At 58.5% G+C, this 25,647-nt stretch overlaps 1 protein-coding gene across 9 annotated transcripts in view; it reads right to left on the bottom strand.

The window, feature by feature from the left end:
- Positions 1-25,647, bottom strand: part of Sh3bp4 (SH3 domain binding protein 4) — a 77,470-nt gene that overhangs the window by 4,153 nt on the left and 47,670 nt on the right. For 4 of the 9 annotated variants that reach the window (XM_046439622.2, XM_058577576.1, XM_058577575.1 and 1 more), the window contains exons 2-5: positions 21,234-21,476; positions 15,307-17,639; positions 10,003-10,191; positions 7,786-9,686 (exon numbers count right to left, since the gene is read on the bottom strand). In XM_046439622.2, the coding sequence (XP_046295578.1) occupies positions 9,462-9,686; positions 10,003-10,191; positions 15,307-17,639; positions 21,234-21,351 (2,865 nt within the window). In that variant the 5' untranslated portion in view covers positions 21,352-21,476 and the 3' untranslated portion in view covers positions 7,786-9,461. Of the gene's footprint in view, positions 1-20; positions 174-922; positions 1,800-7,785; positions 9,687-10,002; positions 10,192-15,306; positions 17,640-21,233; positions 21,477-23,785; positions 23,927-25,647 lie in introns of those variants that run through there. The other 5 variants (XR_009226331.1, XR_006850772.2, XR_006850774.2 and 2 more) reach the window with 3 other exon arrangements.

Genomic DNA, 25,647 nt, shown 5'->3' with positions numbered 1-25,647 from the left:
CAGAAGAGGAAGTCTACAACCTGAGCTTGTCCTCACACGCTGGGGCTCCTAGGAATCCAAGAAGGCTTGCTGACAGGCTGATTCCCGAGCCCATGAGCACCCAAATCAGCAGGCTGGAGAGCCTGGGCCATCTGACGCTCCTCCTGGTGGCTCTTATTCAGGTGGGCCAGGGACTGCAGGTAAAGAAAGAAGCAAGCCAACGGTCTGATTCCTAGGCTGGTGTCCAGGGTGGCTCCTCCCAGAGCTGAGGGCAAAATTATATGGGAGCCCAAGATAAAAATCATATTTCATTCAACCAGAGCTCTGTTTAGACCTGATTGGTCTGCAAAATGCCCAAGTAAGACAGAACAGCACACACTTACATGGTGAAGAAACGACACGGACAAGCTGCTTTCTTTGGAGAGAAATGTGAGTTCAATGCAGAGCAGAGCCTTATCTTTGAGGGAGAGAGATCTGCTGACTACACCAAGGGACTCCAGTGATATTCAGGGCAGAATTTGGAATGTCACAAACATGGGTATGGATCTCAACGGCAACACAGGCGCTCTTGTTTGGACGGTGTGAGGCCCCTGTGCATGGCACAGTGCTGCCAGTTGCCAGAGCCTCTGTGTGTTTTACACCAACCTAATATTTGAAAGGTGAGGGCCAGCTCCGGGTCCTGGGGCGTGCACCACCTCCAGGGCCTGGGGGAGTCTCTAACTAGGTCAGGCCAGAGCTTCTCCACACACAGGCATTACCTTTCCTGTCTGATTTCCTAACTCATCATCATGTGGAAAAGTGATAATTAAGAATAAAGGTGGTGTTCAAAATGCCCTGCAGAACCGCAATCTGATTTTCCTAAGAGGTTTTTCATGCACAATTCTATCCTGAGGAATTCACTGGCAGCACAAAGAACCCCCCACCCCCACCAGCCTCTACATACGTGCACAGGGCTGCGTTGGTGTAGTTCAGGCTGCTAGGCCGACGTCAGTGTGGAGTCTACTCTCAACTCCTTTTTGTGCTCAAAGGTTCCAACCAGGCTCAGAGTCAACAATGAAAGTGAGGTGATTCTCTAGGTCTTTCCTCTCCCAGGAAGGCAGGAGCTCTGCCGTTGCCAGGCAACCACCCGCCCCTACTCCTACCTCTTGCTGGGCTCAGGTGTCAGGGCCACTGGACGACAGCTCACTGGAGGCTGCAGGTGATGGCGATGCACCCAGGACTGCTGATCACACCCAAGTGGGGTGATCTACACCTGGGGTGTGAGCTGATTTGCACTTGGAGTGCAGAAAAATGTGTGGGTGTGTGAAAAACAGAACAAGAACTTGTCATCCCAAAGTGTGAGTTCCAGCTGAGCCAAACACGTGATATCATGGTGGGAAGAGCAGTAGACACAGAACTTTCTAGAAAACTTCCTACTCTTCAACACAAAACTTGCACTTGTTGAAGAAAATAAAGAGCAGTGCCAGGGAAGCCAGAATTAGACAGGCAGCCGGAGGTAGGTAGACCGAGTCCGGTCAGATCAAGGAGGCCAATTTGAGCGAGTCTGGGAAGTTGGAGAGGGATCGAAATGCCTTCAGAGCCCTTCCTCCACCCTATCAAGACAACCTGCTCCGCTCCGACTGTTGCTAAGGTAACCTGTCTCAGGAATTGCCCCTCCCTACAGGGAGTTATAAAGTTATTAATTAATGTGTCCTGGGCCACTCCATCCGGTCCTTACCTGGTCCATCTGCTTCTCACCTTTTGGCCACCCCACCCAGCAGCTCCTGGTCAGGAACGCAGGAAGGAGAAGAGAGGGAAGAGCGCAGGAGATCAAAGGAAGCCTAGGACACATAAAAAGACAGAACACCTCGCCTCCGGGGACACCAGGACACTTCTCCTCCCTTCCCGGAGAAGTCTGTCTCCCCTTTTTAAATAAACCCTGCTCTATATGCATCCCTCGGCGTGCTTCTCTAATATCACACTTCAACATGGGGGAGCAGCACTCGTCCCTGGTAACCCGCAGTGTCACCAGGTACACAGAAAGCCATCTAGGCACTAATACCCTGAGTGGTTCTGTCATCCAGGACTGACTGACGGTTTGCGTCCACTCGTTGAGGTCCCCCTTGCCTGGGTCTCACAAGCAAGCACTCTGCTGTGAGACAGACCTGGATTCTGTAAATGGTCAGGGCTGAGTTTTTGGGAAGTCAAAGGACGGGGTCTTCATGGGGATGGGGGAGACCCCCAGAGGAGCCTGGCTTTCAGAGCTGAACCCTGAAGAGGTCAGCATGATCAAGGTCAGAGTCAAGGTGCTTACTACATGCAGCAGCAGTTGGCCAAGGCTGGTTCTCCACAAAAGGGGTTTAGGATAGGTTAATTGGGTAGTTTGCCAAAGCCCCTCACCCAATGCTATGCCTCTAGGAAGTGCCCAGAATTGTCCTGATGAGAAAGGTCTGTGGCCCAAGGACAAACTGCCACAGCCATGTGTCCCAGTGATGCCGTAGCAGGGCCAGGAGCCTGCACCCACGACCCTGTGGCCCTACAAGGCGAATGCTTCTGGCAACTTCCCCACGTCCTCCTGCAGGCTGCTGACCTCCCCGGGGAGAGCTGGTCACACCTCTGCAAGGGAAGCTCCCAGTTTGTGCTTCAAGGGCTCCAGACATAGGAAGCAGGTTTCCAAGACGCAGAGCAGCCTGAGGACAGATGAAGACCCTCATGGGGAGGAGGGGTGCAGTGGAAATGCAGAGCCCTGGGAACAGGCGGGCATACCTTGGATCCCTCCCACGACTCACAAGCCACCCTTGAAAGTGGCATGGCTGTGTGCCTGTGGCCAGCCTTCTACTGTGCCGCGGAGGGCGTTAGAACAACTGGCAGCACGGTATGATCAGTCACAAGTGGAGGCTTAGTCTCCGATCAGGAACAGAGATCTGCCTATGCGTGGCTCAGGGGGAGCCTCAGGGTGTCCACGTGCAGATGAGTCAGGCTGCAGGTGGGCAATGGGCATCCTCCCGTCTGCTCCTGCCAGGGGGCCGCCAAAGGCAAGGGGACATGCAGGGCTGTGAGCTGATATTTGAGGAGGATGCTGTGGTGGCTGTGGGGAGGGGCGGTGGCTGGGCTGGCACAGCCACGGTGAGGGAGAGGAGCACAGGAGGCTGGAGCAGAAGTCAAAGCGCAATGTGGCGCACGGGGTAAGCAGCCTGGGGACGCGGTCCAGTTCCCAGCATCTCCTGCCTCTCTCTGCATCTCTGAGGCGCTGACCTCAGGTCTGACGTCTCGGCTCCACCTGCAGTCCTTTACAGAGCCAACCCTAGACCTCCACCCTCCACCCTCCTCTATATCCTCACCTTACTTGGCTCGTCTAACCACAGCCGCTAACCCTCCTCTCCCCACCGCCAGGCAAAGCTGTCCATCCACCAAGTCTCCATGTTCTCAGATGTGACCAGCCACCTGCCCAGCTGGCCACTGCTCTCCTGCCCAATTCACTGTTGATTCGCCTCCCATCTCCCATATCCTGCCCTTCTCTTTCTGTTCCTGGACCTCTTCAGACCAACTCAGGCCCGCCTCTGGGACCCCCAAAGCCTCCCCACCTCACCTTGAGCAGACTCAAGGATCCTGAGTCGGACATTGAAGGCTATTTACCCCTGGCCCAGCTTCTCATCTGTTTAGTCTGTTTGGGTTGCTATGACAAAATGCCTGAGACAGGGAAATTTATAAAGAACAAAACCTCTCAAGTTCTGGAGGCTGGGAAGTTTAAGTCGAGGCAGCAGGAGGTTCAGGGTCTGGTGAGGGCCACTCTCTGCTCTCAAGGTGGTGCCTTGTTGCTGCCTACCCCAGAGGGCTGAATGTCATGTGAAGCCATCGCTATGTGAAGCCTCCTTTGAGGCCGTTGGTCTCCCTCCCCACTCACAGGGGAGGGCCCCTTAAGACCTAGCATCTCTTAACACCCTCACATCAGCCCTGAAGTTCCACACTCAAGCTGTAGCACCTCCCACCTTAGCCCCACCCCCGCCTTGCTCTTTCCAACTTTCCTGAGCTACGGCTGCCCAGAGGGGTTGGTTCTAGGACCCCTCGCCTCAGTAACAAACGCACTTAGAGCACCTCACACCACAGCAGCTGGAGCACCATGTCCGCAGCACCCCATGCGTCTGGCACCTGGCTTTCCTTCCCATTCTAGCATTTTCTAACTTCCCTCACAACTCTTTGGACTCATGATTTAAAGTGTGTGATTTCCAAGTATTGAGGGATTTTCCAGAAATCCTTTAAAACAGGATCTGAGGGGTATGCATGGGGATTGATTCAGGACCCCCCAGATTCCAAGACCCCAGGGGGCTGAATCCCATCTATAAAATGGCGTGTCTGTACATAACCTTGGCATATCTCCTGGGGTGCGTTAGGCCATCTCCAGATCCCGCTCCAAAGGACGTGGATGCTATGTGAAGGAGCAGTCCTGACAGCGCATGGACAAGAACAATGACGAGAAGTAACCGCGCACCTTCTCAGGACAGATGGGACTTCTCCTCCATGTACCCACCCCCCACACTCTGTGCTGGGGATTGAACCCTGGGCCTCAAGCATGACAGGCGCTCCACACTGACCACATCCCCAGTCCTTCCAAATACTTCCTTTATATGGTTAGTTGAACCCATGGGCTGGGACCTGGGGGTCCGAGGCCCTCCAGGGTTACCCTGCTCCTCTTGCCCTGGGGTCCTTGTAAACACCTCTTTCCCCACAGCACGTACCTTTACCTGACCTCACACCTACTATGGATCTGATTTATAACGCTGTTCCCCGGCATGTGGCCCCGCGGGCTCACATGGGCCACGGCAGGCGCCCTCCCCTTGCCTGGCCGCTCGGCGGACCTTGGTGGACCTTGCTTGGGCTCCCGTGTTTGCTCTGGGCCTGAGGGTCACAAATGCATAAACGCTGGCAGGGATGCCCCTTGGACGCCCCACATGCCCAGGAGGGCACTGGTTAATGCAGGAGCAGTGCCTGCCCCCCGGCCCCAGCTTCGTCTGGTGGCGTGGCGTGGGCAGACTTTCCCTGCTCCCCAAAGTGAAGAATTCGTCCACTTCTGCAGTCAATACACGACTGAGAGCCATACAGGTATTCTTAAAGGAAGTAAACAAATTAAAATGGAAAATTAAGCAAAATGACTTAAGATGCTTAAAAACCCCTCCACAGCCAATGAGGTCCTTCTGGCTCCTCCATTAGAAAGAAAATTAAATCAGAAAAACAAATCTTTAAGAAAACCCCTCTTGCCAGTGAGGAGCACAGAATACTGACACCAGCGACTTTGAAACAACGTGCCAGCAAGCCTGGGTGGCTCGTGTCCCGCGGATGAGACCTTTCTTTTTCACAGAAACAAGGGTGAGAGGACATCTTTACTCTCATCAACCTCTGGCTGAACATGAGCATTTCCTTGGAGATGCAGGAGCAGAGAACTTGACATTGCAGACCTGTGTTCTCGGACCCGCCCCGTCTCTGGGTTTTCGGGGAGGCGGGGCCCACGGCTGGCCTGCTCAGTTGCACGAGGAAGCACCGTTACTGTAGCACAATTAAAAAAAGAATCTTTGGTAACTGTGTAAATAAGACAGCTCTCCTTTGTTCACCCAGGTTTTATTTTATGCATTTACATAATTCTGAGGCGCTGTTGCCTTTATCAAATTGCCCAAGGGCTCCACAGCAGGGTTAGGTAGCTTCATTTCAATCTATTTTGCATAAAACTGGACTAAACTGAAAACATTCCCCTTGTGCCAAAAAACGATGTATTAAGAAATGTAGTGTCCTGGTGTGTGAGCTCTCTCCCTGCGATGGCCCTCAGACCTCCTAGAATCTAGGCTGGTTCCGATTCATTGGCGGACACGTCTGCACTTGTTTTCCATGTTGGTGGTAAACACAGCATGAAGCCCCACAGCCAGAGCCATTTCACTCTCGAAACTCATTTCTATCACAGTGAGGACCAATTCTCTCCTGCAGCATGTGCTCCTGGGATTCAGAGATGAGCTGTCATCAAAGGGTGACGTTGGCAGGGACAGGAGAGGGCCACAGGCTGGGCACAGGAGGTGGGTGTTGGGACACTGTGGCAGGGAGGGCAAAGGGAGAAAGAAGAGGTCTTAGGAATGGCTGCGGGACCTGGTGGCCGCTGGAGGAGAGGGGACTTGGGTACAGGCCCACATCTGATTGCTACTGCAGCTGTCGATACTCGGCAGGTGCTGGCCCCTGCAAAATAAATGACTTGGCACGTGCTCTGACTTCACAGGGAAAGATCAAGGTGAGAATCTATCAGGGACACAATCTTCCCTCCACAAACCAGAGCACAAATCTTTTCAACCAAGTCTTTCCCCTGAATATTTGGTCCTAAAGAGCCCCTACAAATTCCATCACTTGTATTTATGATTATCGGCATCAACAGACTGCAGGGTCTGACGGAGTTCCTTGGGCCCAGAGAGAGAGAGGGTGGTGAACTGAATTGCGACCCAGATGTGTTGGAAGCCTGAACCCCGAGACCTGCAGCTGTTCCATCCTCAGGACCCAGGTCTCTGCAGATGCAGTCAAGTGAAGACGAGGTCATACTGGGTCAGTGTCCTGAGGAGGAAATCTGGACAAAGACAGATGGCCTTGTCACAGTCTGGTTTTGGACTTCTGGCCTCCAGAACCAAGAAAGAATGCATTTCTGGTTTCCCTAAGCTCCCTTTCTTATCAGCTTCATGCAAGTTATGAGACCAGGCGGAAGTGTGTCCTTAACTGTAAAATGTGTGTGAGGACGTGTAGGAGCTGGTACATCTGGCCATAGCTTTCTGCTACTATAACAAAAATCCAGAAATTATGATAATTTATAAAGAGAAAAGGTTTTGATTTATTTATTGCCCCAGTTTTTGGAGGTTTTAGTCCTTAATTGATGGGCTCTGCTGCTTTTGGGCAGCACAGCACAACATGGCAGGGGGCGCGTGGTGAAGGAGGCCCATCCACCTCGTGGCCCAGGGTTGACCAATAGGGGAGGAAACCAGTGTATCCCCCAATCCCCTCAAGGGTATGCCCCAACGGCCTCACCTCCTCTCGCTGGGCCCCACCTCTTGAAGGCTCCTCCTCCTCCCAATTCTGCCACTCTGGGGACCCAGTCCTTACCATGTGGGCCTTTGGGATGCTGCAGGTCCAAACTTCAGCAGCTGGAATTAAGCTAGGTACAGAAGGAGAGCGCCGAGCTCCGGGCTTCTGCTCCTGTGCTGAGCCCTGCCGTGGGGGCGCTCTGGCCCCGCTCACTGCCCCAGGCATCCGTACCCTGACCTGCTATCCCCAGGTCTGTCTTGCTCCAGCTGGTGCCCACCCCAGCTTGGACCCCGGGTTCAAGTCATTCTCAGAGGCTTTCCGTACAGCACCCACCCTCCCCTGGCCTCCAGGAGAGGCCCTGTGCCTGTTCTTCTCCCCAGCAGCACAGCACTTCCGGGGTGGGGGCTCTGAGCCCGCTGCAGTGAACACCCCCAGGACTGAGCACCCCCAGGTGATGCCTGGCACACACAGGGACAGCCAGCCAGCCCTGCGGTTCACATAAGGAGCTGGGGGCTGCCACCTCCAGGGACATGGACCAAGAACAAGGCACGACTCCAACTTGTCTCCTGGTGACACAGATTCCCTCTCAGTGTGGCAGTGACCTGTTTTGAGAGCAGTACAACGAACAGAGGGAAAACAGGGGCTCCCCCTCCAGCCGTCACTGCCATGGGGGCTCAGGGGAGGGGCCGTCAGTCTGCACAGGTGCGCACAGTAGATTGTGCTTTTGTTTTACTTAAAGTTCCACTGGATGGGGACAGAACACACACACACACACTTAACAGGTTAAAATATCCAAATAAAATTTACTGCAACTTTTGTAGAATTTGATTTGTGCTACAAGACACGTTGCATAGGAAACTATTTAAAGCCCCTGAGGAGAAATATCCATGGTTTAAGGTGCAACTGGTTTGCCGTCTTTGGGGAAAAGGTGAGAGGTGATCTCTGGGCAGATGAAGGTGAGGAGCACGGAGGCAGGGCGTAAGGTCATCTGTGCGATGATTGGGGACTCGTGTGGCTTTATTCTTGCAGCCTGAAGTATGGAGTGTCTGTATTTCTGTCGGTTGGTCTTGAGTGCCGCAATCAGTGGTGCATGACAGTGTTCCAGCTGAACAGGGGATTACACATCCATTAACTAAGTAACATGTGTCAGGAAAGTGCGAGGCTTGGCGTCCCCAAGGTGGACGCCCTTACTGGGGCCATCACTCTGTGACCCACCAGCATTAGTCCTGCTTCTCGCTCCTTCCTAGGGGCTGCAGCTACCGGGTGGCAGTGGGATTCAACCCAGCACAACCCAAGCTCCTCGATAGCCAAGCTCCTGACTCTGTGGGAAAATGTTTAACGCGCCCGGACGGTCTTGACCTTGTGCCCAAACTGTTTTTATCGACATGACGCATTTCAGAGGAGACGCAGGTGCACCGGGAGGGGAGAAGTGTTCGACTCACACAAAATGAAATGTGGAGTTTGGCAGCTGTCACCTCTGCACCCAGTGCACGGCACCACCTGGGAGGTGACCTGGGTCTCTGCCGTGCAGGCAAGAAGAGCATGGAGCCTCCCAGCTCTGGTCAGGTGGTGAGTCTTTCTGTCTACCCCGGGGCTGCAGAGCACCCGTGTCCCCAAGGGAGACACCACGTGATGGTCAGGAGCTGCAGGACCTCCTCACGTCCAGTGGCACTATTCTTTTGAATGACTCATTGCACACAGGCAGGGGCCACAGGAATGTCACCTTCCAGCTGCTCTCTAAGCTATTAGTGGACACATCTCAAGGGCATACTGTGGGGAGTAACTGCCCACCCACCGAAGCCCACAGAGATCCCCATGCTCTGTGGATGGTCACTGACTATAGCAAGAGGCAAAGGCAGAGGGCCACAGAAATGACGGTGCAGTGGCCACAGGTGGGGAGCACGGGTGGGCTGTCCACTCACTGAAGACCCATCCCGCCGCCCGACTGGCCTGCGTGTATGGGGGCAGGAGGTGAGAAGGAGCCCACAGAGCCTTCCCTCCCTGTTGGGGTGGAGACGCGGGCTGGGAAGCAGAAGCACCCACGGCCTTTAAATACCTATATACATCTGTAACATAATTTAAAAAAGTGTTTCGACAACATAAAAACCTCAACAGCATCTGCCCCTACTAAGAATTGTTTAATCTTTTAGTCCATTAAAAAATTAGATCCCAACTTTCTCAGGTTCCTTCCCTGGTCTTTTTAAAAAAAGTGATTTAAATTTAATTCACACTTACACAAATAGAAAGCTATTTGATTGGCAACAACCTGCAGTAGAAAGCCCCCTGGCTGTCCCTGGACGCAGAGAAGGGCAGAGCCTCATGTGTCCCTGTCCCCAGCATGGGGCTGGGTGGCGACCCCCTCCGTGGGAGCAGCCTTCCCGCTCCCTGCAGCCCCTGGTGACAGCACGGGGCTCTGCGCTCATGGTGGCGGCTCGCAGCCTTGTGCTCAGGGCGCCTGTTCAGATGACCAGGTCATCGTGGTCAGCGGGGCTGAAGGCGGCTGCTCGCAGGATGTCCAGCGAGTTCACCAGGATCAGCGTCCCCGTGAGGTGCTTCCAGCGCTTGGTGATGGGGTTCTTCATCTTGTCTAGGCCTATGTGCAGTTCCTGGATGACATCCCGGTAGCTGTCCCCGATCTGGTGGCTCCAGGTAAGCAAGAAGTCATATGCGGGTTTCCACATGGCCTGGGAGATGGAGTCCCAAAGAGCAAAAGCAGGGAAAGGAGAGAAAGGTTAGGGTGGGCGTGGGGGGCATCAGAGCTGCCTCAGTCCCTAGACACCCCGCAGGGGTGAGGAGTCCACGGAGAAACGCACAGAGGAGGGCAGCATCCGCCCGGCCCGTTTCTGCGGGAGGCCTCCCCCAGACGACCCCAGGACACCCCGACTGCTTCTGCTCTGCGTGCCAGGCTCGGACGTGGCTCACCTGGTTCTACCGCCACACCTGCCACTACTGCACCCAGGGTCCTGGGAGCCGGTCACCGGGGAGCTGGGCCTCGCTCACCTCACTGTCCACCACCCCATTCCTGTCGCGGTGGGGAGACTCGTAAGCGTCCATCTGTTGCTTGGAGACCTTGGCCAGCTTCTCAGCCAGCTCCCGCCAGCGCTGCGCCACCTCCACGGCTGTGGTCAGGAGCACAAAGTCCTGGATGAGCCTGACCACCAGGCCCTGGCAGTCCATCTTCAGTAAGGCCTGGGGAGCGAGAGGCACAGCGTGAGGGGGACAGAGCCCGGCCTGGCTTCATGGGGAATGCCCACATGGAGGGTGCTGTCACCCACAGCTCTGAGGTCATGGAAATCCCCTGGCCCCATGAGCACTGCGGGGCTCCCAGCAGGGACGGGACAGTGTGCACGGTGGTCAGGGCTGGACACCATTTCCCTCCAAGGTTCGAGTCCCAGAACCTCAGAATGGGACCTTACTGGGAAACGGGCTTTGCAGCTGAGGTCTGTGTAGACTGGGGGCCACCATGACTGAGTCCTTAGGATTAAGAGGCCACCCTTGGAAGTAGGTGCCAACTCTGCCCCATTGTGCAGCTCACACAGGGGACAGTGAATGGGCTTCCAGAGCCCGGAAGGTGAGAGTCACACTGGCCTCCAGCTGCTGGTCCCGGGCTTCCCCTCGGGGTGTGGCCCAGTCACCAGGGTCTTGTTTAACAGGCGAGCAACAGACACGCCTGCCCCCTCCTGTGTCTGTCCAGGCCCCACAGCTGGGGGTGCAGAGTGGAGGCAGGTCCAGGCCTCCTGGGGCTCAGGCCACTGGCCCTTCCAGGTGACATCAGGAATTGAGCCAATAAAACCCTGGTCTGCACGGGTTATGCTTCATTTCAACTACCGACGATTTCAGAAAGTGGTCGATATCATCTGCTTAGGAGTCGAGCTACTCCTGGCCCAGGCAAGCCAAGCTAGTCTACTCTCTGGTCATCTCTGGAAAGGAGGGTGACCAGGCCCTTGCCCCCACTTATGCCACCAGCCGAGCGCTGGCTTAGTTGGTTACGAGGCTGCCCACAGGATCGGGGGCCGTTCTGCATTACTTAAGGGCACGTGCCGGGGCCACGTCTGAGCAAGGGACACGGTTCACAGCAGGAAGCTGCGCTCTGGGACCCCAGCCCTGAGACTTCCTCTTCATTTTTTCACACACAGGTGAGCCAGAAAATACCCAGTGAAACCACACAATGCCGACTTCACGGGAACTGTGTTAGTTTGTGGGAACTATGATTTAAGTCGGGGTAAGGAAACTTCACCTCCCGAGGGTCAGATCATAAATCCACGGGGCTTTGTGGGCCACAGTCTGTTGTGACTTCTCTGCAGACAGGGCCTGAGGCTGCTCTAGATGCAGGCAGACAAAGGGCCCAGGGGAAGACACGCCCAGGAACAGGCAGCCTGAGGGCCTTCGCACCGGCCTGGTTAAGAGGCTTTAGGAAGCACAGTGAGGTGCCCTTTGGGTTTGCTGTACGGCTGCTCCACCTGCCTGTGTTCCCAAGATGCCCAAGCTCTGGGAGAGAGGCCCTCCTCACCCACCATTGTGCCTGATGGCCCGCTGGCCCTCCCTCCTGGACTAACAGCACAGTCAGCAGTGTGGCCCGCTCAGGGCCTCCTGGAGGGGGCCCCCATGTGCCTGGCTAAGGCACAGTCACTGGGGACTGCCGCCTCTGCAGGATAAGGTGGGTTTCCCGACTCACAGGCATCCCCCAGCCAGTGTCTGGGGGACACCTCAGTCCCTACTCCGCTCTGCAGACGACACCCTCCAGACGTGCGTCCTGCAGTGACGCCTTCCCCTTCTCTCTCACAGGAGCCTCGTCTCCAGGGCGCTCACAGCTGGACGAGGCAGCCACCAGCTACGGCCCACGGCAGAAGACAGAGCTTTCCCGTCATGGCTGGTCGGGGGCCAAGAAAGGCCAGGGCAGCAGGGCCCCACCCCCGACCGCCAGGTGTGAAGTGAGAGGGAAAAGCCGCCTCAGGCGCCTGCACCAGCCTGCCAGGGTCAAGGGGCAGGGACGCTCCTGGACTCAAAAGCTGCGGGGGACCAGGAGCAGATCTCGTCACGTCCCCACCGCGTCCCCACCGCCTCCCCTTCGACATGGACCCCTCCCAGGGGGCTCCACCCTGGCCCCCGGCCCCTGATTCCAGGACCACAGCCCCCACCTTGCCAAGCCGCAGGACCTGAGCCCCGCTCCACAGCTCTTAGCCTGCCTGGCCCCTGCCCAGGCTGTGACTGCAAGCTGACCGCCTTCCCATGGCCACCCCAGTGGCCTCTCATCTCCTCGCCCAGGGCGCTCTCCTGTCCTGGGCTCCCACAGAAGTTCATGCCAAGGTTTTCTCACAGGAAAGCCCAGGGTCCTGAGAGACCAGCAGCAGGATGTCCAGTGGGTCCCGAGCCCAGCACCCACTCCTGGCTCTGCACGAAGCTGTGGCCAAGACCCCTCAGCACCCCTGGGTGGCCCCAGCCCACCTCAACGACACTCTGACTTCACAGTTCTTCAAACACACGGTGCCCACGTCAGGGCCTACCCAGCCCGAGACCCTCCTCAGCAGAGGCCCCCGCGGCCCCTCCCAGGCCTTCTCCACCCCAGGGGCCCCAGGGCTGTCCACCTGGTGCCACTCCCCCCAGCACCATCCCCCCTCCATCATCAAGGCCTGGGTTGTCATCAGGGTGGGGTCTCATCCTCTGAGGCACAAGCACCGTGAGGAGTGGGCAGAGACCCTGGGTCATAGGAGTTCCCCCAACCCCCAAACGGTGGGCGAAGGACGGCAGTGTGAGGGATGAGAGGCTCAGGTTCGCACTGCGGCCTGGATCTGCCACGGAGCCACTGCCCCCCACATGGTGACTCGTCTTTAGTCACTTGCTGCCTCAGTCACTGAATCCTGAGCGTTTCCCAAGCCAGGTCCTTACTCCATGGAGCCAACAGACCCTACCGTGGGCAATTGCACGGAGCTGGACATGGGACCACCCTGGTCCAGGAGCCGCTTCCCTGTGAGATGGCTTGGATGTGGTGGTGGTGGTGGTGGGGGGATGGACAGGCCTTGCAGGCCCAGGGTCAGGAAGAGTTGGTAGCCATGAAGAGGTGGACAACCCTGGCTGGTGGCATCTTCTTCTTCCCTGTGTGGCAACCTCTGCCTTCCTAGGTCACTTAGACACCACTTACTAAGCCAGGGATCCCAGTGACCACACAGAAGGCATCTTGAAGACGGGAAGTGGGTGGGGGTCGGCTGGAGCTCCTGGGAGTGGGACTTTAGGCTGGAGGAGCCCGACTCGCCAGTGATTAGAAGCCTGGGCAATGCCGCCCACTGCCAGTGCCCGGAGAAGCCAGCCGTGGCTTTGGGACCGTGGCCAACATGAAGAATTTCCGGCTCCAGGGTGGTGGCTGTGCCAGGCAATGGTGGGAGGGCACTGCAAGGTCAGTTTCACTTGATTGGCAGAGACTCACCTTGCCTCAGCAAAAGTAAGACAAGGTCAAGTTGGTCTCCTGTCCTTGGGCAGAGGAGGGTGGAGAGGGCTCAGAGGCACACAAAACCCCCAACCCTCCTGACTAACTCAAGACAGAAATCCTCTCCAAAGTCACCAATGGAATATAACGAGTTTGGTCATTTAAGTAACTGGAACTGAGCACAAAAGCCACCCTTCACTGTGGGAGGAACTGTGTGCCGTCTCGTCTCTCACCTCTGCCCACTCAGTTATCAGCTTCAGCAAAGAACAATCGATATCGTTTATGTTCCATGAAGGCACCTGATTCCACAATCAACAGGAACGCGGCCTAAGGGCTCTCCCGGGGGACACGGCAGAGCCAGGTGCAGCCACGGAGACCCAGACCTCAAAGTCTGCATGTTTTCCAACATGACCAACTACGAGGTCAAGGCCAGCCAGCAGGCCCGAGTGGTGAGAGGGTTCCAGTGAAGCCGGGCAAGGTGAGCCGCCTCCTTCCCCATCACCTGCCAGAGCCCCGGCGAGCTCTCGGACTTCACGCTGTGCCTGGTGCACACAAGCTCCGCGCTCTGCTCGGGGGTGTGCTGCAGGGCAGAGGGGTGGCAGCTGGAGAGAGCCACTGCGTTGGCCCTGGGGGTGAGCCACCCAGGTCCCACAGAGGTTCCCTGCTGCCTCCACTCACTAACCAGCCTCGGCTTCCTTCCACTGAAGCCGCTGCCCAGGCTGCCCTTCTAACTGCCCGTCTCCCTCCTGGCAACCTCCCCAGTTGGCCCCATGCACCCTGCAGGACTGCGGGCCACTGTCCAGGGTCTCCTCCTGTGCCGCTGCCTACCAGGCTGCCTACCAGGCTGCCTCACATGCTCTCTGTAAACAGAGGCCCGTGGCTCCGAGGGGGCAGCTGGGTGTGGGGGGCGTGACCCTTGGGTGCTCAGGTAGGTCAGTTCAGGTGCACCTGCTGTGTGTGGAGATGCAGAGGGCAGGTGTGGGGCGAAGGCAGAGAGCGGGAGAGTGGCAGTGAGGCTGGCACCGGGAGCGGCTCCTACTAGGACAGGGGGTGGGATGGCTGCTGGATCAGCAGAACCTGGAAGAGGATCTGCAAGGTCACGACTGCTTCCCACAGAGGGACGGGTCCCCACCTGCAGGACGCAGCTGAATCCACTTTTGTCACATAGAGAGCTCAGGGGACAATGTCCATCCCAGGGACAACCAGGGAGCCAAGGGTGACTACCAGTCAGGGGTGGGGTCCTGTAGGGAGCGGAATTGGGAAGCCCGGGCCATTGGAGGACTTGCAAAGAGCTCTGGAAGCGCCTCCAGGTGGTCTGTGGTCAGCGCACATCCACAGTGTGACCTGTCCCCCCCCAGTTCATTCCTTAGAACTTGGGATTGATGGAGGGGTGAGGTTTCAGGTGATCAGTCGGAGGTGATCCCTCAAACTTAAAACTCAGGACTCTCCCCGTGGTCTGCCATTTGTGCTGGCCAAGCAAAGGCTGTCCCCCGCCCCCCCCCCCCCCCAAATCCAAGGCACCCAGGAAAGGGAGGAAGGAGAGCAGTGGAGAGAGAGCTGGAGGGGACAGGGTGAGCACTCACCCGGACAAACCCGGCGGTGGAGAGGGGTCCTGGCCACTGCTGAGCCAAACACCCCACAGGGATCTGTTCCCACGTGGCCCAGGGGTGCAGAGCACAGGCCCTGCGGCCCCCACCCACTGGCTCCATTCCAAGACCACCAAGGAGCCACGAAGGCAGTGGGGACACAGACCCAGGTGGTCTCCCACTGGGCCGCTCTGGACCCTGCAAGCATACCCCCAGCCCAGCCACAGATGTGCCCCAGGGACGCCGTCCCAGAGTGGCCGCGGGGTGGAGAGGGGCCCACTCCCGCCACACACTCACCATCACGAGCTCCTTCTGGAAGGACTTCCGGTCTTTGTTCTCGGGGTTGCTACAGTCCTCCTTCAGCTTCTCCAGGACACAGGCCACACGCTCGGGCTCGCTGTCCAGCTCCGCCCGGCAGAAGAAGGTGAGCGGCAGGCTCCCGTAGCCCAGGGCGTCCGCGAAGGAGCGCCAGCTGCTGATGTTCTCCATGAGCAGGGTCCGCACGGAGGCGTAGATGTAGGTGAGGAACTTGCAGGGCCGCAGGATCTGCTCCAGCAGCACCGAGGTGCTCAGCTCGGGGCCCGAGAGCAGGCTGGGCCTGGCCCTCCCGACCACCAGCACGTTCTTGGCGTGCACCAGGCCCACCTTGCCCTGGTAGTAGCCTATGTACCACTCCTTGGTCCACAGCTGCCCCTTCAGCCGGATGCGCTCCTCGCTCAGCAGAGCCACCGTGTCCCCCTTCTTGTACTCCAGCAGGTAGTGGTGCTTGCTCTGCCTCACCACCGTCTTGAGCAGCTTGCCGAACTTGAGGCTGGACACGGGCCGGTCCTGAAACGTCGGGTACTTGGTGGTGGCGGCGGCAAACGGGGACAGGATGATCTTCCCCACCTCGTTCTTCTTGAGAAACCGCCTCTGCCCGGACGGCTTGATGGCACTCTTGGGTGGAGGCTGTGGCGTCTGGATGCAGAACTGGGTCAGGATGGCCTCCTGGTCATCCTTCACCTGCACCCGCAGCGTGAAGTCCGAGAGCTCGCCGGGGCTCTGGCAGGTGATGGGGAAGACGAGGCGGCTCACCTTGCCCAGCTTCACCTGGAACCCTCTCACCACCCGGGCCTGCTCGCTGGCCTTGACCTCGTAGTTGCTCATGTTGGAAAACATGCAGACTTTGAGGTCCTGGGGCCTGGACAGGAGGAACTGGTGCTTTCCCCACAGATGCAGAGCCACGGGGGCAGGGCCGGGGGCCTGCCGTGTGACCTCGCTCACCAGGAGCATCTTGGGGGCGCAGTCGTGCCCGAAAATGGTCACTACCGTCTTGAAGGAGGGGTGGATGTGTTTGGGACCGTAGAGACCCACGGTGACCTTCTTATTGATGAAATCCCACACGGTGGAAGGGTAGAGAATGTTTGGGCCGTGGGCCACGATGGCCAGGTACATGCAGGGCTCCAGGTTGTCCAGCTGCACCTGGACGGTGTCCCCATGGCTGTAGGTGAGTGGGATGGGCAGATATGGCCCTTCTTTCAAGTCGCTCCTCAGACACTGGAGACCTACTGTGCTTTTGCTAAAAATGTCATTTTTCACCTCAGCAGAAACCTTCATCTCCAAGATGAGGAAGGTGTTCACCTCCAGGTTGCTGAGCTTGACCTCCAGCACGGGGCTGATGCTGCTGGACTTGTCGCTGTTGAGCTCCAGCGGGGGGTCCAGTAGGGCTCTCATGGAGATCTGCTGCGTCTCCCCGGGGGCGACGTGGCCCTCGGGCACGTGGATGCTGATGTTGGTGTCTGGGAGCTGCACGGCGCCCCCAGAACTATCCAGCTTGTATACAATGTTCGTCTCCACGGCTTGTGTCTGGCCCCAGCCTGGGCTCTGGCCGAGCAGATCCAAGTCGTGGCAAGACCGGGCCAGCTTCCGGTGGTTCAGCCACGCAGTCCTAAAGTCCTCCCGGCTCTGAAATTGCTCGGGAGCTGGGGATTTCAAACCCGTGAAAAAACTCGACGTGGTGGGCGCATCTGACTTGGCTTGCAGGACGGAGAGCTCCGAAAGGCTGTAGGATCGCTTGCTTCTAAAGAAGGGGTTGTCCCGTTTGACCGGCTGCTCGTCGAAGATGTTGCCGGTGCTGTTGGTGGTCGCAGAGCTGGATTCAGTGAACGAGGAAGTTCCGGTATCAAACAGCAGCAGGTCCACGGTGCTTCTGGGAGTCAGCTCATCCAAGCCGGGCATCCCCGGCACGTTCCCGTTCAGGAAAGGGTTTGTCTGGACCCCGCTCCAAAAAGGGTTATTACTGTGCACTTTGCCGGATCCCTTCTGGTCGTCTGTCCATCCCCCGAGCAGATCCAGCTCCGTGGCTACCTCGTCCGGGCTGTCTGGAAGATTGTCTATCACGCCGCTGTCGCTCAAGGTGGAGTTCCGGTAGTTCAAGGGCTGCACGTAGGAGGAGGGGATGTAGCCCATCTCGGTGGTGTTGTGTGCGTACCACCACTCCCCGCCCGACGTGTCCAGGACGTAGAGGTGGTCGCCCTTGGAGAACTTCAAGGTGGTGAAGTTGGTGGGGCAGTAGTCCTTGATGGCGATCACTTCCTTTGCGTTTCCAAACGGGGTGGGGGTATCGGCCAGCAAGGCACTGGGAGAAGGCACTGCACAGACACGAGAGAGACGTGAGGTAGGAGAAGACCCGTAGAAAATGCTGATGTGCGAAGCGGGAAGGCCTACAGGGGAGACCACGGCCTGGAGCACACAGAACTTTCTGCACCCCGTTCTATACAGGCGAGTTTAGGGGAAACAGCAAATGGCTTTCAGGGAAAGCCAACGGGGCGGGAGAATGTACAGTGGCCTGGGACAGTGCTGGGTCCTGTGGAACGCCATCGGCTGTACGTGTTCTCTGTGGGACTGAGACAGAGGACAGCACTGTGTGACAGAGGCCCGATGGGTGTGTGGACAGGGGAAGGCACGGGGCGGGGCGTGGGGAGCCGTGGGGTGTCAAGGGCGGGCCTGCGGCTTTACAGCTTCCCCCAGCTACAGCCGTGGGGCGCAGTCCCCGCCTCTTTCATGGCTGCCAACCACAGCATTCTGTAACCACTGGGGTTCAGCCCACGGATCCCCAACCCCAGCTCCTGGAGTTCGTGAAGCTGCAGGATCTGAGGAGCCTCCACTGCAGCAGGGCCTGGGAGCATCCTGTGGGGCCCTTCCCACTCCTGTCCCCACGAGCATCCTCATCTCCAGGCCCAGGGACCGGCTCCCACAGGCCTGGCCGCCGCCGCCCGCCTACCCTGAGCCCACACCTTGTCCCACTGCGTCCCTCCACACTCTGTGGAGCCCTCACAGACAGACGCCTCTAGGTCCACGCTTTCAAGTAGGTCTTCTCCCCAGGAAGGCTCCGTGTCCACAGAACACCTACGCTCTGTGCCTGTCACAGAGGCCTCAGCAGGGAGGGAGAAGAAAGGCCCTCCCCGACACTTGGACATTCTGTTTGTTTGGGGATGTCCCCGGCCCTAGCAGGGCCAGACCCTTGCTCCTGGATCAAGGTGTTGGCCCAAGGCTAAGTCAGAATTGCCCCTGGCTGGGCCCTTCTGCTGCGGGATCACAACAGCAGATCTGCACCAGGCGGGGGCTGGAACGAGAGGAAGACAGCGGGGAAGGGGGCAGGAAGCCCGCTTTCCCCCGGAGGCCTGCTGCCCGAGTCTGCTGAAGCAGACCAACAGGACAGAAGCACCACTAACTCCGAGGTAGCGCAGTTCTGTGGGACCCGGGAGTCTTCACATTAAGGCCCAAAGACCCGCAGTTACAGTGGGTGAGCAGACACAGCCACAGCCAAGCAGAGGTGGGCGCACCAGGGTGAGCGCTGGGGAGCCCAGAGAGCCAGCGGCCTGTCCGCAGACCCTTCCTGGCCCCTCGGCTGTACTCCTTTCCCCTTCTGGAGGGAGCACCCTAAATTCTTCCACCCAGCAAGGTCGGGTGGTACCTTCCCAGCTGGCTGGGGGCTCTGGCTCCTCTGACCCACCCCAAGGAAGAGGAATTCTAGCTTCTCCCCCCTCCTTGAGAGAGGAAGAGTGAGAAAGATGGGCAGGATTCAGACAGTCTGTGCTTCCTTTTGAGGTATCATTTTCTAAGCCCCAAGAATGGCTTTGAGGGAACAGGGAGTTGGGTCAGGCTGAGGCCAGTGGACTTCTGGGTCCACCGGCCTCTCTCCCGTTTCTCCGGCAACACAGACCATACTATTTCCTCGACACATCCACTGGAAATAAAAATGAAAATCCAATGAGACTTGCATAAAGCTCGCCAGCCTTTAAAATCCTGTTACAGTCCCTCCAAAGTTATTGCCTCATTATTGTTCCTCTGGAGTAATTAATTCCCCTACAGTAATATCTCCAGTATTAAAAAAAAAGCAAAGCAATTAGGCATGCGTTGTGCATAGCCTAACGCGTATCAATGCAAATTATCATTTTAGTTTTGCCAGACTGAAGAATGAGATGGCTTTACTTAAAATTCCAAGCACTCTCCTCGGAAGAGAAGCACAACACACTTTGCCCAAGGATCAGACACAGCCGAGGGGAAGGGCCCTCCTCCTGTGGGGACCCCACCGAGGTGGGCTGTGGTGGGACTCTTCTGTATGTGGCCTCCATCAGTCACTGCCAAGGGGCACCCTGGGACACAGTGCAGGCTGCCATCCCATCCAGTGCCAGAAATCCCTGTCGAATCCCATTTAATGAGGTCTGGGGAGCGTGCCATATTCACAGTTACCTTGATCTTAATACCAAGACTTCCCTGGATGTTACAAGTCTGGTGCACTGAATGATACATTTTCTATCCTCTGCCCAGGTTGCCACAGCAGAGCACTGATGAGGGGAGAAGACTTCCCGGCAGGAATCCTGGCTGCAGGGTGCACTCCCTAGAAGTCTGCACCTGGATGGTGCATGGGCAGCTGTCGGCCGGCCCTGGCCTCAGAGGGTCTCACGTGGGTGGAGGTCCTGAGGTCCCCTCTGACCTGATTTTCGGCTGCCTTCTCCACCACTGAACTGGCCCTGCTCATGCTCAGGATTATTATCATTATTTTAAGACACTGGGCTCTGTACACTGGTTACTTTAAGGCCCATAGCACTCAAGTTAGGCTCCTGCTCTCCAGCTTTAAACCTGCCTGTTTGGCTATAAAGTAAGAAAACAATGCCCGTGATCAGGCTGAGAAGTGAATGGCCTGGTTGTTTACGGTGACCTGCATGAACCCTGCTGCCGACTACCCTGGCGGTCCAGGTGCTGGTCTTATTCAAAGTGATGCTCGGGGCAGCAAGTGTAAACCAGGGACAGGACCAAGGAGGTGCTAGGGATGCGGTGGAGGGCAGCTGCCAATCAACGGGCAAGCAGCCAGGCTGCTGTGGACGCAGGGTGGGGGCACACATGCATCTGGAGGACTGTGCTGAGTGTGTGCCAAGGGCTAGGACTGTGGGAAAGTCCCTCCTGCCCAGCCGTGCTCCAGGGAGGACCTGGGTGATCAATTGCGGCAAATGCTCAGAAGGCCAAAGCCACTGACAATACGGCCACTGCTGTGGCTGCCAGGGCACTAGGGAGCACGCGACGCTGGACGTGGCCTAGTGAGGGCAGGGTGGTTGCCGAGGAAGCCGGAAGTCTCCAAAGTGTCTCACGATTGGGGTCCCCCCCCACCCAACCTTATGAGGCCACCCGCCAGCGAGCCCGGGTGACTGAACCCTGTGGCCACCTTCTAGACACGGGGTCACACGATCCAATGTGGTGGCCGGCTGGTTCTGTAAAGCTGAACCAGCACCCAGGCATGTCCACCTGGTCACCCCGTCCATGTCTGCTTTCACTGACCGGCTGTGGCAGAGAGCTGGAGGCCAGGGCGAGACTGACATAAAGGACAGACCCTGCGAGGACAGGTCTGCCTCCCTGCCCCAGGCCACCTCCTTCTCTTCTGGTGGATCCCAATATTTCACCTACTTACAACACCCTCCTTTCCCCAGATGTCAGAACCACCAAGCTACTTACTGTCACCAATACTGTCACCAAGAGACATGTGGACAAAGGAAGGGTCCCATCAAAACCGCCTCCCCACACCAAACACCCAGACCCAGGGGCCGCCGTTGCAGGGAGGAATTTGTAACAGGATACAGAGCTGCAGTTCAGCTGAGCGTGAAGCCGGTGCCTGTTGGGTAGAGGGGCCCTTGGGTCTGAGGTACCGGCAGCCCCAGGCCTCCCCTCCGTGGCTGACCAGGGCTCACCTTTGACATCATTAAAGCTGGTCTCCGAAAACCCCTCACTCAGGTCGATCAGGGTCCCCTCCGACTTGCACCGAGGGAGGCCACTGGAATTGGCTGCTCGGATCCGCTGGGCCGCCATCTGGAAACCCTGGGCCAGGGGTCCACTAAGGGCACATGTCTCTTCCTCTGCTTCCTGGAGCAGCAACGGTGCTTCTGTCTCAAGCAACCAAGCTGCGCAACGGCAACTCGGCAGCGTGCTTCTTCCTGAAAGAACAGGAGGAAGAAAGTTCCCTTGAGCAAGAGCAGCCTGGCTTCGAGGGTCCTTTCAGGGGAGGAGGGAACACTCCAGGCCATTCCATGAGAGGCCGTTTCTCTTCTCCTGGCCCGGGAGCACAGCGGCCTGCACTGTGCCCACTTTGTGCCATCTCCTCAGCCCGCTGGGCATGCGGCCACTCCTCCCGGGGCACAATGGCGCTTGTGAGATGTGCCCCAGCACCTGGTCAGCCCATTCAGCAGTCAAAGGACGACACAGGACCGTGCAGGCCACGCTGCCAGATCCAGGGCTCTGGAACGCACAAATGGCCTCGTCTGTCCGGAGGGCAGCTGGTCCTCTGGGAGGAGCAGTGTGGGTGACCTGGCACATCCCCCGCCTCGGGCCCCAAATGAACGTGGGAAGCACAGTGGCCACGGGGATCTGCAGCGTGGCACGTGCACGTGAAACCAGGGCGCGTTTACTGACCCTTGTGCTGCTACCAGGCAGGGAAGGGGCTCTGTGGGAGGTGTCTGCCCTCGTGAGTCAGGGACACAGGAAGGAAGCCCTGGGAGAGGGTCTGGACACAAAGAAGGTGGCTGGTGGCTTGTGACACCGGCAGCTGACACAGGGCAACTTTCACCCCACGTGGCCCCAGGTTCCCTCTGCCAAGGTGGCCACTCAGGAGCACCCGAACAACGCGGGTGCGCCTCGGGGACACGCAGGCCCCAGCGCACCTCTGCAGGAGAAGAGCGGCTTGCACGGCAGCCTGTGGATCTGGCACGCTGTGTGCTCAGCGCGAACCCTGCTGAGCTTCCGCCCCATCTGTGACCCGGGGCACAACAGCACTGACAGAGCAGGTCTGTGTGAAGAGCCAACAGGGTGATCCACGTGAGCCAGGTGCAGGGACAGGGAGCAGCGTCTCCGCGATCGTCACCTCTGTCACCACCGCCAGCCCCAGTGGCCGAGAGACCAGCCCTCAGCAGCTCTAGTGAGGCTTCCCCGTAATTGCAAGACCCCAAAAGGACGCACTCCTGCACCACAAGCTCTCCAGGAGGCTGAGGGCCGTGCGGAGAACTGCATGCAGCCCCCGAGCTCTCGGGCTGGCGCTCCGTGCTCTCTGGACGAGAGGACTCCAACTTGGTGCTGGCACAGGGACAGGTCCCGGAGCAGGGGCAGCCTCCTGGTGGGGGCCAGAGGCTGCCCAGGAGGTGCGACGGCCAGCTGGCATCTGGTGGGGCCGGCAGGGAAGGATGGAGCCGGGTGAGCTGGCCTGGCTCCTCCCTGCGGTGCGGAGAAGCCCCTGGCGCTGCTTAGAAAGGCGACTCAGCGCTAAGTTAGAACCGTGCCGTCTTCTTTCAAAGGCCACGGTGAGGGAGGGGCCAAGAGAGCTACTGGATGACCCCCTTCCCTCCAAGTCCTGCGTCACCCAGGAGTGGGGCACGTCTGGGTGGGCCAGCCTTGTCCAGGCAGGTGAGCGTGGCCAAGGGAGAGCTGGTCCTGCTGGGCCGAGGGGCAGGCACTGTCCCATAAGCACGGGGGACGCACGTGGAGGTCAGCAGAGCCACCCAGGATCGACCCGAGGAGGGACCAGAATTTTGGATTCCCTCTCACGACCGCGAATGTGGCCTCGGGGGTGGGCAGGCACAGAGACCACCACTGTGCTCCCTGGAGGGGAATCAGGACTCTGTCAGGGGCAGAGGCTGGACCTTTGCCCCGAGTCAGTGCTGAGACAGAAGCAGCAGCGCTGGCAGGTAGGCAGAGACCTGCAGTCCTCCAAGAGATGGGCGGCACCCACAGAGGCTGGTGCCTGGGGCCTGTAAGCCGTCCTCTCCTGCCCTTGGCTGGAGAGGAGCCAGGTGCTGAGGCTGCGTTCACAGCACCGACGCTGGCCTCAACGCACCCGTTCACACACAGCCCTCCTCCCACCCGTGGGCATGTGTCCTGCGGGCCTCAGTGCTGTGTCCCCAGAATGACAGCTTTTTCTCCAGGGCTGGTAGCAGACTGCCCTGGGACAGCGTCCTGACACTACCTCCAAGCAAGGGCAGGGACACTCAACTCCTAAACAGCAAAGAGAGAGGCAGCCAGCCGCAGTGCGGAAGAGGCCTGGCTGGCTGCGTCCTCACAGCCCTTCCCTGACCAGTAGGAGCAGGGTGGGGGTCAAAGGTGAAGCTGGGCACATCCCCAAACCCGAGCCAGGTGCAGGTGGAGAAGCCCACCGAGCAGCCCCCCGGCCTCCCTGGTGGTGCAGTCCTCCAGCCTCTCCTGCTCCTCAGGCTCCTCGGTGCCCGCCTGCTGACCTTCTCCCCAGCTCGGAGCTCACCTCTCCTTCCCGCCATCCATCCCTTGCGGCCTCTGTTTGCTCAAAGCTGTCCTCTGAGGTCATGCCACTCCCCTGCACAAAACCCTCCAGAGGCTGCCCACATCTTTACAAAGCCAGGCTCTGCGGGGCCTGCGTGCTCCTGCCTGCCCTCCTGCCTGCCCTCCGGTGCGTCTGAGGCTTCCCTCCACCACACACCCCACCCACGCTCTGCCCTGCCCTGCCATTCCCAAGGTTGGCACATGGGCCCTGGACCAGCCCAACCCCCACGGGCTTCCAGGAAACCCAGGGCCTCTCCCCCTCCTCCCAGCTCTGCGAGTCCCGTGACTCACGATGCTGCCTCTGCTGATGCTGCCCCTGTGAGCAGAGGCGCCAGGCCACTAGGTGCCACACCCCTGAGTGCTGTTGCTCTAGGAGAGTGACAGGGCCACGTGCTCACCCAGCTTCAGCAGGAGCACGGGAAGGCCTGCTAACCTGTCTGCCCTGTAGGGAGATGTGTGTGTGAAAATGTCTGCATACAGCACTTTCTAACATCAGGAAGGCAACATGAAGGGGCACTTAGCACCTGCCCTCCGGAACTCGTGCCGGGAGTGAGCAGGCGTGTGACCGGAACAACCCCAGGAGCCGCGAGCTGACGCCCGGGCAGTCTGGGTCCCTCGCAGCACAGGCGGACCTGGCTGGGCTCCAACAGGCCGAACCACAGCCAAAAGGGTGGCTTGAGTTTCCAGGGCGCAAACCAGATCCTGGGGCTGGTCCCAAAGCTCCTCCCCCAGCCCGTCACCTGTCACTGGCAACTCCTGCAACCAGCCCAGAAGCCAGAGCTCTCTCCTGGTCACACACACCCTGGCTGCCCGACTGTCCGCATGACCTCCGCCTGCCCCCTCTGAGCACCTGCACACTGGCTTTGACCTCGATCAGTCATCTGCTCCTTCCTGCCCCCAGCTCTGTGCTCCCCTCAATCAGTGGTCTCCGCCAGGCCCCGCCCCCACCAGGACTTCTGAGCTCTCCAGGCCCCGTGTGGCGGCTCCTGCAGCCTCTGCCCCGCTCCGTGCGGTCCCTGCAGGCCCCAGCCCCCAAGCCTGTCCACTCCAGGGCCTCTGCACAGGCTCTTCCTGCAGCTGGGAAGGCCCTGCCCAGACATTCTCCAAACTCCATCGCTCACCACACAAGCCCCAGAGCACCCTCACCCCACCTTTTTCCTTGCTTACCACCTCTAGGGTGCCGTCTCTGGTCCATTTCCCCAGGAACCCCAGCCTATGAGACCCAGGACTGTGCGCCTCGGTTCCTGCCCTGTGTGCAGCTGGGGCTTAGACACAGGGAATGAGTCTAAGCAGAGAGCAGTGGTGCAGAGGTTCTTCTGTGGCTACCCTGGGGTGATCTGCAGGCACCCGATGGCTGATGCAGGTTGACCACACCGCAGGCTGAACCCAGGAATCCTCCTGTTCTTGAAATCTAGGCTGCATTTCTAAAACACCAACAGGGTTCACGTCCCCGGATGGCCTGGCTCTATAGGCCTGGTGGTTACTTCTCCCGAAACCTGCAGCCACACGGCCTACTCTTGGTCAGCGTGGCCAGCATGGGTCTCAAGGCCCCGAGGATAGCAGGTAGCTGCTCCGTGGGCCTCTGAGGGGTGGAGGAGCAGGAAGGGGCACAGCCCCATCAAAGTCCCAGTCCCACTTAACACTAGTGAGTTTTTCTTCCTTGTGTCCAGGTCAACACGTTCAGAGAAAAGATAGACCCCAAGAACGAGGCCCCTGAGCAGTGGCACCGTGTGCAAAGACAGAACCACTCAGGCTCTAGTGAGAAACCCAGGTGGCCCTTCTGCCCTCGCTCTGCCCGAGACACAGTCAACCAAGCCGACCCAG

The sequence above is a fragment of the Marmota monax genome, unplaced genomic scaffold, assembly GCF_021218885.2.
Source record: "Marmota monax isolate L192 unplaced genomic scaffold, Marmota_monax_Labrador192_F-V1.1 WCK01_AAM20220418_F8-fsc00041, whole genome shotgun sequence".
NCBI lineage: Eukaryota > Metazoa > Chordata > Mammalia > Rodentia > Sciuridae > Marmota > Marmota monax.
This window is presented reverse-complemented; position numbering and strand designations above follow the sequence as displayed.